General features: G+C 33.3%; 1 protein-coding gene across 6 annotated transcripts in view; it reads left to right on the forward strand.

Moving 5' to 3' along the window:
• The window catches only part of Tango5 (Transport and Golgi organization 5), a 58,404-nt gene that overhangs the window by 16,840 nt on the left and 24,306 nt on the right, over window positions 1-17,258 (forward strand). The window contains exon 1 of one of the 6 annotated variants that reach the window (XM_072530709.1): window positions 7,111-7,308. The exons of 2 other annotated variants lie outside the window; for them this stretch is intronic. In XM_072530709.1, coding sequence (XP_072386810.1) covers window positions 7,255-7,308 — 54 coding nt within the window. In that variant the 5' untranslated portion in view covers window positions 7,111-7,254. Of the gene's footprint in view, window positions 1-7,110; window positions 7,309-12,805; window positions 12,945-16,803; window positions 16,955-17,258 lie in introns of those variants that run through there. 3 more of the 6 variants (XM_072530708.1, XM_072530711.1, XM_072530712.1) reach the window with 3 other exon arrangements.

A 17,258-nucleotide genomic window follows, 5' to 3' on the forward strand; every position in this document is an offset into this window, starting at 1 on the left:
TCACAAAGTAACTTACGCAATTTAAAGTTTAAAATGCCTTTACTTCTATACAGTTGACGCATAACTAAATAGCACTTTTTTACTAAAAGGGTGACATGCTCTTGAAAACGTAGCGTACAGTCATATATGACTCCTAAGTTTCTGCAACTATTAACATTTTTTAGAGGTTCATTTTTTATAATTAGTTTTAAGTTATCCTGAACAGTGGCTTTATAATTTTTTGAACAATATAACAAAGAATTACATTTTTTAGCATTAAGTTTAAGATTATGTCTAGTGGAATAAGTACAAATAGATTCCAAATCCTGATTTATTTTTTGTGACGCTTGATTTACAGAGTTAGGTTCAAAAGAGAAATATAGTTGTGTGTCATCTGCAAAAGAGTGCAATTTCAGATTATTTAAAGATTTATACAGGTCGGAAATATATATTGAAAAAAGAAGAGGACCAAGAACCGAACCTTGAGGCACCCCTGAACTGACAGATGCAAATTCTGATGAACTATTATCGATTATGACCTTTTGATAACGATTAAAATTTGAAAAACTGTAAGGAGGTATCATCAAATTCAAAATATTTCAATTTAGCACACAGAAGAGCGTGATCAATAGTGTCGAAGGCTTTAGAAAAATCAAGCAAGATGACTGAGGTTGCTTTTCCTTCATCAAATGATCGAAGTATATTATCGGTTAAGTCAAGAAGCAGGGTCGTTGTACTAAACTCTTTTCTAAAGCCTGATTGTATACACGTAACTACATTATTTCTAAAAATATAATCGTATATCTGTTTATAGATAACCTTTTCTAAAATTTTTGACAGTCCCGGCAGGATGCTTATTGGGCGAAGATCATTAAATGATTCAGGTTTATTTGATTTGGGCAGTGCTTTTACCAAAGCGTATTTCCAAGTATCCGGAAAATAACCTACCTCCAAACAACAATTTATAATGTGCGTAATATAAGGAGCAGTAATAGAAAGGGAGAGTTGTAGCATCTTTGCAGAAATATTATCACATCAAACAGCTTCCGATTTTAACACTAATATAAGTGATTTAATTTCATCAATAGTGACCATTTTAAACGAGAAAATAATATCTGGGTTGAAAATATTTGACTGATACCATTGGGTTGTCTCAGGACAACAATTTACAGGGCTAAATACAGATGTAAAATAATTATTTATAGATATAGGATCTTTAAGCTCCTTATAAAAACTTATATTACAATAGTTTGTCCACTTTGTAAGCTTCCTGCATATATAATTGTAATTTAACAACAAATAAAGTGTAACTAGATATCTCAAAACTGTAATTTTGCTCTTAGTTCGTTGTACTTCTGAGCCCCTCAATTATAACATCTCGCACACCATAACAAGTAATTATGAAGCATATTAAACTATAATAAAAAAAAAAACATTTAACATAAAAATTTAAACAAACTCGCAGAACCACACAAAAGAGTTTTCACTATTATATAATCAGACAATTTTTATTTATTTATATAAACAAGTTCCGTGTTCAATATTGGTTAATAATTATGTTGTTGCATCACTTCCAGTTTTGATAGTCATGTAAATCTTTTGACGAAATGATGTCGTTATATAACGCATTCGTATATGAATACAAAGTAGAATAATTATGCATTATTCATATGCTTATAAAAAATTGTTTGTATCGTCACATTCTGTCGCTATAAGTGACAAATTAATGTATAAATTTGTGCTTAGACTGGAAAAGTTGTTCTGAAGGGATTTATTATTATTATTATTAGAACCACGAGAAAACATTAAATTTTTTAAGCAGAGCCATTAATAGTTCTTTGATAATGACATCGTATCGGGAGAAAGTTTAAAAATAAACGAGTTCACTAAAATTGTTCTTAAAAATTACCAGGTATTTTTATACAAGAAAGCACAATCTACTCTAGAATAACTCTTGTTAAATTGGTTTCTGTTTTTAAGACATTGCCTTGGTTAAATTGGGTTTGTTTAGAAAATAATTTAAAGTCCAGTCGTCAGAGAGTTGACCCCTAAAAATAATACGAACAAGCTGAATTTTGCAGAGAATATTAATTTTGGGACCCCAAAAAATATACAAGAAAGTTTACCATTTTTACCCCCGGACTTCCCCCTAAAACCCTCCTCGTAGTGTTACCGATTAAAAAAAAGGATAGCTATTTGTTGCACATTAAAAGGGAAAAGCCAGAGATGGTGAAGCCAATATTAGGAATTTGTAAGATTTACGGTTGAATAAAATTTAAAATTAATTAATTATTATTTTAATAAGGTTAAATAAAGGAAATGTAACCAATACAAAAGAAAATATAAAATTTACTTGAAGTACTACAACGGAATAGGCTTAGCTCAAGAGAATGAGAGTAGTGCTCAGAGAGGAGGTTGGCACGTTTGCTTGCCTGTAGTAACCTAAGATAGTTAGATCAATACTAAGATGATCTTGAGATGGGCGCCAGGGTGAATTTTGAATATCACACCAATTTGGGGTATATGTAGTTATATATTAACTGAACAATAGAAGATGATAGGAAACAAATAAAAATCAGAAATGCTTTATACACTATATTCGAATCTTATGTACTATCCCAACCCTATACTTATATACATTAACCAATTATTAAAATATATCCCCAAAATATATATTTACAAAAAAGACAGTTACCTAGAAATATACCTAACCCCAAAATATAATTATATACAAAAATTTGGTCTACCCAGTTCTCTAACAATGAGATATAATGATCTGGGATTACAGTTTAGGATAACTCACTTGGAGTAAATAGTACATAATTAAAATATTAGAAAACAATTAAATACTTATACAAGTTGCAAAAAGGGCAGTTTAAAAATCTGAGACTAGTCAGTTAAGACCCTAGAACAATACATACATCAATTTGATATATGATATATAAATTACCATAAAATTGGATAATATATCCTGACCACCTATAAAGTGTAATGTAAAATATTAATAAATAGATAAATTTAAAGTAAATAAGGAATAACGAAATTAAAGCAATTGAAAGGATTCAAATAGTTGAGGGTACTAACCAGGGATTGTGCACAAATCTGTTTCGTAACCCACTTAGGCTGAAGGCCTAAGTATCCGAGGATATAATATGTAATATATAAAAAATTTAAATTTGAATTATTAACAGCTTTAACTAGAAAGTAAATGTCCTTAGTAACCCTTCTGCTGGGAAGGCAGTTCCCTAATCCGCTGTCCAGGGTCCAGGTAGTGGATGGACTCTAGTAAAGATCAGCCCATGTTCTTCTATCTGCCACGGACGGTAGACCAACCAGAAAATCAAATTATAATTCTTCCCAAAATAAATTCTAGATTCTTCCCAATTCCAAAAATTAAAGATATTCTTCTCCCAAAAAAATACCAAGATAGGTCCAATGATTCAATGATTGGAGACGGCAGGCTATAAAAGAACAGAAAAAAAAATCTTTTTATTCTGTCTTCATGTACTTATAGTTTTTGTTCACATGACAAAAACTGGAATATATTGGTCATTAAGTGACCTTGACTGAAATATTTAATATTTCCATGCTGGAATTTACTTATATATGTATATAAAAAATAAGAATGATTTTTGGATAGGTCTAATAAGGTGAGAAGATTTAAATGATTAAGAACTGGCAAGTTTAAATGGAAGATGTACGTGTATTGAAAGTACTTACCAGAACCTCTGAGTGATTTTCCCATAAAACAACGTAACTTTCTATATAAGACAATACATAAACTAAATACTTATCTCAATCCAATCTCAAATTTCACATTTCCAAAAACCCATAAATAACTTAAAAATTATTCAATCTCCGTAAGTCCTGCCTGCCGTGAAAACTTAACTCATTACTTCTTGAAGTTCTGTTCGAAAATGAGCATGGCCACTGGCCAGTATTCGTTGTCCCTTTAATGACAAGGAAATCGATTCTATTGTAAATCGATGTATAAAATTGTATTATAAATTGCCTACTTTTACGGCGGCGAATTAGTAGCTATGTAGGGATCCGATTTCAGTATTTGAAAGATTTTGCTAACGTTCGAAGTGTTAGACTATTAACGATCGTATCGTTACAGTAGGGGGGTAAAAACGCAAAAAAATCGATTTACCAAGAATCTGTACGCCGTAGAAAAAAATGTTTCAAATAAAAAATGTAGCTAAGATAAGTTTAAACAAAAATGTTTATAAGCATTTTTTATGTAGAATGAACCGTTCTTTTAGAAATAACACTTAAAGCGACCGTCGATTTTGCATGTCAGTTACGCGCACGTGCAATAAACTACATCCAAAACCGTCGTCTTAAATGCATTTCCCGTGACGTAATCATTTGTAATGTAAAACATTAAATTTTGCGCATTCAATTTTTATTCATATTTCAAATGCCTCATATTTGTTACCACAACTTAAAATTAAAAATTTGATGTCAACAGTTTTAAATTTCCATTATATTTCCATAAATTAATTATTAAATAAATGAACAACCAATTCTAAAATCTACCTTAGTAATTTAGGAGTAAATAAATAAATTTATGATCGTTAAATAACTGTCTAATATCAGTACCGTCAGTCTGAGAATGTATAAAGTTTGCCTTGAAACAAAAAAACGTTAAATGTACCTGTCAAAATATTTATTAAAATAAATACTTGTGTCCCAAAAGATGGTAAATTACAGCATATTTGTAACAAATTTTTATATTTTAAATACACTCGCGATCATAAAATCCGGGTCATCTTGAAAATTTCAAGTTTCTTCAATATTTTTGCCTCTGGTGCAGTAATAACCTTTTTTTTGGCTAATTTATTTTTTATTTGTCATCAATGTTTGTTTTGAAAGAAAAAAAAATGGTTTTTTATTGTTTTTATTGAAAAAAACAGAAAACAAATCAAATTGTTGATAAAACAGACATACGACAAAATATGGAAAATACAGAACGTGGTAAAAATCAGTGAAATTTCAATGACCAATATCGTGTATTGCCTCCCCTTGCTCTAATAACCTCTTGCAGACGACGGGGCATACTCTCAATTTTTCTTCGGATTACATGTTGTGGTATGTTATTCCACTCACTCACTAACAGATCCTTAAGCTCCTGTGCGTTGTTAGGAGGAGGTGTATGGGTTTGAATACGTTTTTTCAAATCGTCCCAGAGATGTTTGATGGGATTCAGGTCCGGAGACCTAGCTGGCCAGGCTACCCTCGTAATTCCAACTTCGTCCAAGCATTACATACTGATCCTGGCAACGTGCGATCGCACGTTGTCCTGCATAAAAACGGCGTTTTCTCCAAGCCCTGCCATGTTGGGCATAATATGTTCTTCTGGAATCTCCGTAATGTACCTTCGTGCAGTTAGGGACCCATTTTCGATGAAGGGTAATTCTGTGTGGAAGTCGGAAGATATACCTCCCCAAGCCATGACCGAGCCTCCACCAAATGGCATTCTTGGAGCAATGCACGCTTGTGAAAATCGTTCACCGGTTCTCCTCCAAACTCTTACACGTCCATCGAATCCAGTTAGGTAGAACCGGGATTCATCTGAGAATAACACTTTGCTACAATCGTTAATTCCCCAACGCGCGTATTGTCGAGCAAAAGCTAGTCGTGCAACTCGAGGCACCCGGCGACGTGGCGGTCCTCTAGCCATTACCCGAGAAGATAGTCAAGAAGAACGAAGTCTTCTTCTGACTATTGCAACACTAAAATTGCGATTTCGTACTTCCTCTAGACGATTTTGATGCATAACCGCTGTTGAGGTCCGGTTTCGTAAAGACTGAAACACAAGGAAACGGTCATCTAGTGCCGTGGTCGTTGTTCTTCGTCCAGAGCCAGGTCCTCTGGATAGCAAACCCGTCTCCTGAAAGCATTGAAGCACTCGTTGAACCGTAGAAAGGCTTACGCCAACAGTTCTTGCGACTTGCCGTTGAGTGTGACCGTCTTCCACAAGTGCAACAATTTGTGCCGTTTCAACAGTCAAAGGCATTTTTGTCAAAAAATAAACACTAATAATGGCACTAATAAAGACTAATGGTGGCAATAATAAACGTTTGTCCGTTGCATTTGAACAGAAAGTCGAAGCACAAACGAGACATTTAAAACAAGCGGAGTTACAGGTAGCGTTCCTTTTGGGAAGTGTGCACTTTACCGCGAAATTGGCACTATTGGAATTCTTTGTTACAAAGGAAACAGCAACAATTCTCAGAAACATGCATTAGTTTGTATTTGTGTTCTTATTATTTACGATAAAGCTCGTTAAAAATGAAATATCGGTGATTTTCAAGGTGACCCGGATTTTATGATCGCGAGTGTATCTATGAATTTTTGACTGAACTGTTTACTAGCTTTAGACATTTTTTACTAAAAAAACATGTATAAGCAGATATACTACGCCTTAGTAAAACTTTTAAATCGCTTCGTTCCTTCAGGCAATGTGCAATATTTAAAATCATTAATACCAACAACGGTTTTGGGAATGAACAGACTAGTTATGGTACATTTAATAAGAATCCACATACAAATACGCGCCAATTGAGCAATAATACAGTTAAATTTAACAACAAAGAAAAAAGTAAAAAAAATTTCACCCATTTAAAATTCAGGTGAACCACGAATTAAATGAAACTTGTTTTCAAAGAAAAATGAATTTTGTATGTGGGCGGAAGAAATGTTGAGTCAAAACGTAAATTTTTTGGAAAAAATTGTTTTTTTGACGAACGGTTTGCATTAATAGATATAATAATTATCATTATTACCCCGATGAAAATCTTCACTTTTTTCCTTTTTCCTAGTTACGTCCCAGAACAGGTGGTCGTTGAATATTGAAAATATTTGTTGTGATTTAATCCTTCTCCTTTTCTCAGACCTTGTTTTGTCGAGAAGCTATTTGCATTGTTTCGCGTGTAGAAATACTCAGGACACGACAACTTTTGTGCCTATTTATATCTTTTAGTGCTTGGCCCGTGTCAAGCCATTAACCAAGATCAAGGAAGGAAGTTATTCACAAATTTCTCCGAACAATTTTTTTCATTTTAAAATCGCGTGACTGTTTGTGTTCTCGTAGTTGGATGCAAACCATTTCGTTAGAAAGTTTTGTACGTTCACTCGTGTGCCTGATCACTTTCAATTTCGGCTGCACTCTCGCGAGCTTCGTTCCGTTCGTTTTATTAAATAATTCATCGTTGTAGTCGGGTGTTCATTGACTTCTTCATCAATTTAATTGGAGTAATTTGCCAGGCGATGGCAATGTGTGACGATTTTTTCGATACTTCGTCAATGACATTAGTGAAAAATGTAAGTATTGATCTGTTATACATATTGTGTAGTTTCCTTACATTATAATATACAGAGGGCATCAAAATTTTCTTTATTAAATTTTTTTTCTTCTCTGGAAGCGGTCTGTTCTGTACTACAGCCGAATGGTTTGTTGTGCTTGTCCAATTTACCATTATGTACATTCTCTTAACTTCGGTAGGTCTTAGTGACTCTAGTTTATTTTATATTTTTCTTCGCATTCACAACTATCACAGAAATATTTTCTTTGTTTTGGGTGGAATCTAATTTGTTAACCAAGATCATTCAAGTTTGAAAACGAATGTCAGTCGTGGGAAATCGGATGAATTTCAAAATCGTAATTCACATCTGATTGAGTAGATATATAATGAGACACCTTTCTAAATTTTTCCTCCATTTGGTCCTATTATTTTCAGCTTAAATCCGATCTTTCTGTTCTTTTTTCTCACCATCCCTTGCGAATGTGGAAAGATTTGAAGATAATACTGACGAACACATAAAAAGAGTGGTAGATGAAAATGATAATGGAAACTAAAAGTCAGGAAGACACATTGGATGATATTTTATGTAAGTTTGATGGAAGATACGAAAGTCGGAATAGATTATATTAAAGAAGAAATGGAAGCAGTGAAAAAAGCTCAAAAATAATTTGGGGGAAAAATTAAGATATAGAAGTAAGGAATTAAAAACTGCAAAGAATATATGTGAAATTACAGGAAGCAAAAACGGAAATGTCAAACAAGTTAAATACGATAGAAAATTGTATGAAATGGATGAAAAAGAAACGAAAGAGACTGGATTGTACATATAGATAAGTGTAATATAAAGTAAATGTATGGAGGGGCATCTGAATATCGAAATAAAAGGTAGAAAGACATAAAAACTATCACTATCAGAACAAATCAAAATTACAAAAATAACCGAGCCAATGTTTATTAACGATAGTATAGCTAAAAAAAGTAGATATGGGAAACAACGATGAGAATAAGAAGAGGAAAAGGAAGGGAAATCCATCGAAGTAAAATGGACTTAGCTATTAATTGAATGATAAGTAAGGAAATGGGTAAAGGACACGAAAAATTAGAAAAGCAAAAAAATAGTAATAAAGTGGTTTATGAATCTGGGGACGAGGGACAGTCAGCGAAAAGAAAATATCAATAAAAGTAAGGAAAAATTAAACAAAGGAATAAATGATGATGGCCAGGCCATGAAAAAGGACGCGAGAAGAGTTATATTGAATAAGGTTTTTGGTAACTAAATTTTGAACAGATCAATCTATCTATATAAAAGGCTAGGACAAGTTACACTGTTTGTCCGGTAGGATAACTGCGCCACTTAGGAAAGAAATTTGCACTTTGACATTTCATCCCATCCAGTCAATCATATTTTGTTCTTGAAAAGATAGTTTAATTTATATTGCTAATAATATTAATTGTATATATAATTAATAATACGATTTTTTTTCGCAAAATTGCTAAAAATATTAGTTGCTGTAATTTTAAGGTAAGATTTATTTCGCAAAATAATTTAAAGCTTGATGGTAGTTTATATTTATTTGGTTTATAAGCAATTATCCGCAAGTGACTAAATAAAATTAAGTAAAATCGCATAAAATAAATTAAATTAAAAACCATGTTATTTTTGATTTTTTAAAATCATTATAATAACATAAATACAAAATAATAATTAAAATATAAATGATTAATAAATTTTATTTTATATTTAACAAATTTTGAAAATTACTGAGTGTTAACGAATGAATAAATGAATGATTTGAAGTAATTTTTATTTTCCATGTTTTTCTCATTCTTGCATGGTCTGCATTTCACTATGCTACATCCAAACTATAACGAACCTGCTCCTATGAGTGGTTTTACTGCCATGAATGGGTTTACTCCGAATTAAGAAATTATTGGGGAATGACATGAGAAATTTATTCTAGTTTACTAGAAAAATTAGAGGGAGTCAGAAAAAATTGGAAGGAGTCAGGAAAAATTGAATGGAGTGACTGTAAATGGCAGTTGATGGGATCCCCGTCACATAGCGACGGACAAAATCACTAGTTTGGTGTAACAGTCTAATAATTTCCTTAATTTATTACATTCTATTATCAACATATATGTAACAATAAAGAACAATATGTTTGAAAGAGATAGAAAAAATTACACAATGGGAGCTACACCAATAGTTGAGGTAGCTGTGACTTAATTTTAGAAGTTAGACCATCATGACAGACCTTATTAAATGCCTGCGAGGCGTCGAGAAAGGCATCTGTACTGTAGGACTTGTTTTCAAGAACATCTTTAGCTCTTCTGACTGCTCTATGTTCTTGTCTAAATCCAAATTGGTAGTTTGATATCTCCAAGATAATAGGTTCGATTCTATGCATACGGATCTTTTCAAAAAGCTTTGTGAGAGTTGATAAAAGACTTGGTAAAACGAACGGTACCATGAGACCTTATTTGGGTATTTGCCAGGTTTTGGCACCATAATTATGTTAGCTATTTACCACAACTTTTATAATAGCGTTGAAAATATACAATATTAGCCTGTTAACCTCTTCAGGTAAATTTTTTAGTATTAGACTCATGATAGGATCATAACTGAGTGCTTTTTTTTGTTTAATTTTGCAATGACTTCTGTGATTTCACAAATTTTTATATGATGGGTGAATTCATCTGATATGGAGCGTCCAGTATGCATAAAATGGACTTTTCATCGTCTGCATGAGGTTGAAATACAGACATAAGATGTTCTTGCTTTTTTTCATCACTACGAGCCGAGCTACCATCGTCTTTTCTTATAGGAGTCTTAGTTTGTTGTTGGGATTTGTTTCCTTGTCAGTTTTCATAGTGTCATTTTTATTTTCATTTACAGAAAGGTTTTCTAAAAAATGTTTAATAGTTTCGTTCGCGATACGAGTAATGGACGCGTTCAGGATCAGTTCAGAACCTAGTATCTCAAAGAACGGAAAGTAAACAATTACAGGCTCCAACGCTAACCAATCAGCTGTTTATTTGTTTAAAGCTCAGGGCGCATAATATATAAAAATGTTTGTATTTTGAAATTCCTATTGCGCATGTACGAACTCCGAGTTCCCTTCAAATCCCACTGATCTGTTGAACTGGTTCTGAACTACGGATTAAGTTACCGCGAACGACAAGATTCCGGACTAAACCGTATTCATTTTACAAATTCCCAATTGTCAATAGAAGCACGTGAAAGCCAAACAGGGTCGTACTGATGTGTATCATATGAATTTTAAAAATATTTACTTTTGAAACTGTTAGTGTAAGAATTTCTTGAAATTTAATCATTATATCACAATTAAACTAAACTCTAAAAAATAACACGACCAGTAAATAACTTAACAATAACTATAACACAATATATTAACTTAAAAATCAACACGATACAATTTGAATTTAAAATGCTGGCAAGTTTGGATCTGTAACATGAGAATCTGTCTGACTTAAGGTAATAAATTATATTTAATAGCCTCTTGACGAATGAGACGGCGAATATCAACACGTGCTCATATTTACAGATGGGAATTTGCTAAATGAATGTACTTTAGCAGTCCCTTTCAGTACAGAACTTGATCACCGCGAACGCTCATTTTTACACTGCGCATGCGAAGTAATCCTGAACGCGTCCAGTATTCGTACCGCAAACGAAACTAATACCGTCATCTTTGTATACGTTTAAAGACCGTGTAGCTGTTTAAATTTGTTTGGTCTATTGGGACTCGAGTACTTTGCCATTTTTTTCTTAGTTTTCTTTTTTCACCAATCATATTGTTTAAATAGTTCAGATATGAGACTGGTTTTTCTTTATAGGAGCTTTCTGGGGTAGCAGTCCAGGTCGTTTTTTGGATGTCGTGGCAGGTTCAAGTTAATTGACTCAAAAACCAATTCATTAAATATGTTCCAGTTTGTTTCAGAAGACAAATCAAATGATGGTTGCAAATTTAGAAATTAGAAGCGATGCCTGTTACGACACAGACGTCAATGAGATCCGATATTTTTCGCCTGTCAGTAGGTAGGTTGACCTGTGGATAGAGTACTAAGCATAGTTATCACGGTACTTTTGAGTAGAGTTCGGCCACGTGTGGTTATGATTCTGCATCCCCATTGATGATGCTTAGAATTGAAGTTGCCAGCGATGATGAATTTTGGCCCAAGTGTTTTAAAGTAGGTAGAGAAATCATTTTCCTTTATTGGTTTGTTTGGTGGGCAATAAACGGCAGATAAGATCAATTGTCCAAACCAGTTTTCTATTGATATCGAGGTAGCTTGTATGTTTAATTCTCAAGTTTTGTTTGTTTCATGGTGTTTAATACTATTTCTTACTATTGTTGCAGTCTCGCTATGAGCTTTGTCGTGTGGATGTTCAGTGAAGTAGGTTTGATAATTTTTAACCTTAAAATAACTTTTATTTGTCGTATGTGCTTCAGAAATCAGCGTGGTGTCAATTTTATGTTGGGAAATAAATGCTTTTACTTCTTGACTATGGTTTATCAAACCGTTGGCGTTCCAGACTCAAAATCTTTAGATTTTTAAACATTTAGGTTGGAGAAAAAAGGCATCAGGATGTCAAAAATTTTGTCCATACGCTCCATCATTTTTTGAATTAGTTGTTGAAAAGTTCAAAGTTATTGTTTGATTAAAGTAGTTTTGGAGGTGGTTGAAACTGAGTTTGCAACATGATGGCTTGTTGGATGTTTTGTTGGTTTACGGTTTGATTACTTGTTTTTCCAGTTATATTGGAATAACTTCGCCATGCTTTTGTGTTAGTTGGGTTTTTCTATTTTTGACTTTGGTAAAGATTTTTCTCGCAGAGAATCTCAATATCTTGTTTTGAATTACGTTATCGTACGCTGCTTCGAAATCTACGAAGAGATGAAAGGTATCGATATCAAATTTACTGATTTTTTAAACTAATTTGTTTTGGAGTGAACTCAGTTTTCTTCATTGTTTACAGAATCATATGAGATCTTTATTTTGCCGCACTGTCAAAAGCAAACATGTTGAGAGATCGCTCCCAACTCTATTATTTAATATTTAAACATTATGCAGAATAGCAAAGAAGTTTTCTTTGAAATCACGTTATCCGTGTTTATAAACCATTCCTTGTATATATTTTGGCGAATACTTTGTACAACAATAGAATGTGCCTAGTTTGCGCATATTACCCCGTCTTTTCTCATATAAATTATTTTTCCATTGTTCTACAAACCAAAAAATGTTAAAAACGTCCACTTTATGGTCCACAAAACGAACACCACCGAGACTAATGTCATTTTTTTTTCCAAGCTCTAGGCTGCGGTGATTTTTAATTTAACGCAACAAAGCCAACGACCAGAGTTTGGATTTATTGAGATCGATGTGTACAGAGTGTTGTCCGCAATTTACGATTTATTTTTAAACTTCGACCTTAACATACGACGCGCTGTTAACTATCTCTATCGCAATATCGAGTCATTATAGGGGAGTTAACTGTTTTGCCTTTAATTGTTGTGACGGGATAACAGTTTTGCACGATACTATGAGTTATGTGGAAAAACAATAACGAAAATGACAGTCAGTGGTGTAGTGAAATCTAAGGATTTTATTGTTGTGGACATTGAACGCCTGGTAGGTCATAGTGCGTCTGGTGATGTATGTTTTCACAATGAAGGATCGTTTAAAATTGATAGATAGATTCAAATTGATAACATTTTTGATTTAGTGAAAATAAAATAGTTATGATCATAATTATCGCATTATTGTATTTCATTTAGAATACGCAAGACTCTACATTATTACGTGGTGTACATGAGTATCGTAAAAGTGGCAAAAATCGCGAAACGTTTATTTATTTACCACCTTTATAGGAACCAACTTCATTTGCGGTAAAATGTAAAAATTGTATAGGAAAACTGCACTATTCATCTTTAAAACCCATTTTAACTTTTGTCGATAGGAGCCTCTGATCAAAAGATATCGAATTTTTATCGTCGAGTTGATACACATTTTATTTAAAATTGATTTCGAGCGCGTAACTGACATTCAAAATCGCCGGTTGCTTCAAGCCTTATTTGTGTGAGAAAAGTTCATTCTAAACAAAAAGTGCTTATAAACATTCAAAATTATCTCAGCTATATTTTTTATTTGAAACATTTTTTTGTGCGGCGTACAGATTCTTGGTAAATCAATTTTTTCCATTTTCCCCTCTACTGGGGGAGGTTTTAGGTTGAAGATGGGGAGTAGAAATGGTAAACTTTTTTGCATCTTTTTTGGGGTCACAAAATTGACGTTCTCAACACAATTCAGCTTGTTTCTCTCGTTTTTAGAGATCAAATCTCCGTCGACTGGATTATTAACACGTTAACTGCCGATCTATTCATGTAAACGCAATGGTCTACATTTAGTTTCCCTTCTAAAAGGTGCAAAACCACTTTATTGGCATGTCCCTTTCGACCTGAAGCGTCAAACATTCCAGAATAAACTAAAAATTTTAAAATTAGACCATTTAGTTCGGTCAACAGATAATGCTTGATTCCATATTTATGCTTTTTGTTTTTTAAATATTGTCAAGAAAGTCGTCCTCGGTGTAATACCATTGACTCATCTAAGCTTAAATTGCGATCAGGATAATAAACTTCTTCCATTCTCTTATTAAAAAAGTTTATCATCGATCTAATTTTATAAATTCTGTCTTCAGGTACCTACTTGTTCTTCGTCTTCTGGATTTTTACTAAAATGCAAACAACGCAGTATGACTATAAATCTGTTCCGGCCATAAAAGTGGAAAAAATTGCATTAGCATATTCAATAAACCTCAATCCTAGGCAATGAAATGTGACCCATATGTAAAACCAATCCTAAAAAGACCAGCAGTTCTTCGGGAGTCAAAATTTTCCAATCGAAAATTTTAGAATGTGTCGCTCTGCATTACACAAGAAAACGTACTCGGCATACCTGTTAGTCTCATCACATATTTGCTGCAAACATTCATCTGTAAGCAGCATTCGAAAAAAGTGAACTAGATTATTATCGGAAACTTGTATTAGTAACTCCTGGTGTTAAAAAAAAAAGAAATTTTTCATATCATCAAAATTTTCTTCCCATTTATCGCTTCCATCAACTTCAACGAGCAGCTTAGTCTACAATTAAATATATTTTTATGAAAAAATCAGCATTTGCATCTAATTTTATAACATACATTATCTTCCGTATCCTCAACAAGTGCTACAGGTAAGTTATTTTCAATTTCATCCTCAGATTCTGGTAAATACTCACTGTCTGAATCAAGAAAGTCATTAAATTCATCGCTTGCTTGTAATAATCTCAACAGTTCTTCATCTGATATTTTTTTTCATATCTAAGTTTATATTTTTGTTTGAATTTCAGCTACTCGGTAAATATCGTCATTTATATTATTTTTATTCATTTTTACACTTCAATATGCACATCCTATGCCATTAAAATATAAACTAACCGAACCAAACGAGATGTAAAAGAAGCCTGTAAAAATGTTTGAGACGACTGCTCTGAAAAGTTTATTTGATGTACATCCGTACCACTCTCTCAGGTTGCGCAACCATGACAGTCTACGCCTCCCTATGCTTTTCTTTCCTTGGATCTTTCCCTGCATAATCAGTTGGAGCAAGGTGTATTTCTCTCCTTGTCCGAGATATTCCAATTTTCTTGTTTTAATTGTATTTAAAATTTCTATTTCTTTATTCATCCTTCTCAGAACCTCTTTGTTTGTGATGTCTTCTGTCCACGATATTTTCAGAATTCTTCTATACACCCACAGCTCGAATGATTCCAGTTTTTTTTATTGATGTCGCATTCAAGGTCCAAGATTCCATTCCATAAAACAAAGTCGAAAAAACATACATATCACCTCGCCAACCTAACTCTTAGTTAAAATTTTAAATCCCTTGTACATAGCACTCTTCTCATTTTGTTGAAATTTGCTCTAGCCTTTTCTATTCTTATTTTTATCTCCTGATTGTAATCATTTGTGGAGTTAATCATTGTTCCCAGGTATGCATATTTGTCCACTTGTTCGACGTTGGTTTCGTTTATTAGAAGATTCTCGTTATTTCTTTGAGTTTTCGATATTCTCATAAATTTCGTCTTCTTGACATTCATTGTTAGACCATACTCTTTTCCATACTCTGCTATTCTGGTCACCAGTCTCTGAAGATCTTCAATATTTTCAGCTAAGATCAGTGTCGTCCGCATATCTAATGTTGTTAATGGGAACTCCATTTACCTTTATTCCAGCTGTTTCACCCTCAAGAGCTTTTTTCAGGATCTCGACAATACGCATCCCTGCCCCACTCCATGTCTAATTTCATTTTCTTCTGACAGCTGTTCGTTAACACGTACTTTTGCTCGCTATTTATAGTATAAATTTGATATGATCCTGAGGTCGTTGTAGTCAATCTTCTTTGATTTTAGGACATTCATTAATTGTTCATGTCGTTTTTTTTTTCGAATGCTTTATTATAGTCAATAAAACATGCGTATATATCTTGATTGACGTCCAGGCATCTTTGTATCAGTATATTAAGTGAAAAGAGATCTCTCCATCTTCTGCACCACCTAGTAACTCGGTCTAAGTAGTTTTGAGCTCTTTCGAATACAGACATTTGTCCACGCACTCTATGTGGGCCTGACGTGAGGAGCGTAGTGTCGTCAGCATACAGCAGTAGGGTTTCCGATATATGCTGAGGGCTGAGGATGTCACTGTTGTAGACTGTGTATAGTATTGGAGCAAGAATTGAGCCCTGGGGCACTCCAGCTTGTTGAGTGAATGGTGAGGATAAAGTGTTTGTCAAAGTCAACTTTGATCCGGATAGTCCGATTAGAGGGATAGGAGTTTATTAATTTAACGAAATTTGTGGGCACTTCAGCAAGGTGGAGTTTTTCGACTGGACTGAGTGAGCTGAAATTATTTGAAAAAGAACTAGAAAGAATGCATGAGGTAAAGTATCTAGGGGTAACTCTGGATTCTAAACTCAATTGGAGTACTCATATTAACAATATAACCAACAGGGGTACGCGACTTTTCTGGAACTTTGTTGAATAGTTCTTCAGACAATTCTTCCAAATTTACCATTTTCTTACAATTATTTGATATATGTGGTTTCAGTGATAAATGTACATACGTAAATTGCTGATACGTAACACCTAGCCGATCTTAAAACCTCCATATTTTTTAAACTCTCAAGACACCTTTGATTATGAAATCGTAACCAATTTATTGGCTCACCCTGTACAATAAAACATTCTTTTTTCGTTTTTTCTCTTAATAACCACCTAGTTTTGTCTAGCCTGTCCCAATATTTCGATAGAATTTGATATCGGGCCAACATTTAAATTCGTATCTATTTTCAAGGAAGCATTATCGTTTGTAGTCATAATTATCGGCTGGCGTAATGAATTTAAGAAACTGTTGAATTAAAAATAATTTAGTAGTGTCGCGAGGTGAGTCGTAATCAACATAAATGTTTATTTTATCGTGTTAATTTGTGGATTTTCGCTATTCTTGATGATTTTTTTGTTCCGTTTTGCTAGCAACAGTTCTTATATATTGTAAGAATAATTGTTCTATTTTGTGTGAAATTTGTGATATAAAGGACTTTTCTGTAAGTTTTTACAACTAGGAAATGAAAAACCTTTTATATTTTTGGTCTAAATATTTTTATATAAGGGTTATACATTTTTGTGTTGGTTGAAACTAAGTATTGAAGAATGTATGCTACCTTGCAATGTGTCTATGATCATTTAAAAACTATGCTCTTGGAGGTGGTAAAAATGAGTGATAGTAATAGCCGTTATTAATTTTTTTAGTTAAATTATCAAATTCCTCCAGCTTTATTCGTCGAGTGGACATAATTTTCCTCCATGCGCCATCAGGAATTTCATTTGCGTCCATGTTACCGGCTTTTG

Source organism: Diabrotica undecimpunctata, chromosome 4 (genome assembly GCF_040954645.1).
Source record: "Diabrotica undecimpunctata isolate CICGRU chromosome 4, icDiaUnde3, whole genome shotgun sequence".
Lineage (NCBI taxonomy): Eukaryota > Metazoa > Arthropoda > Insecta > Coleoptera > Chrysomelidae > Diabrotica > Diabrotica undecimpunctata.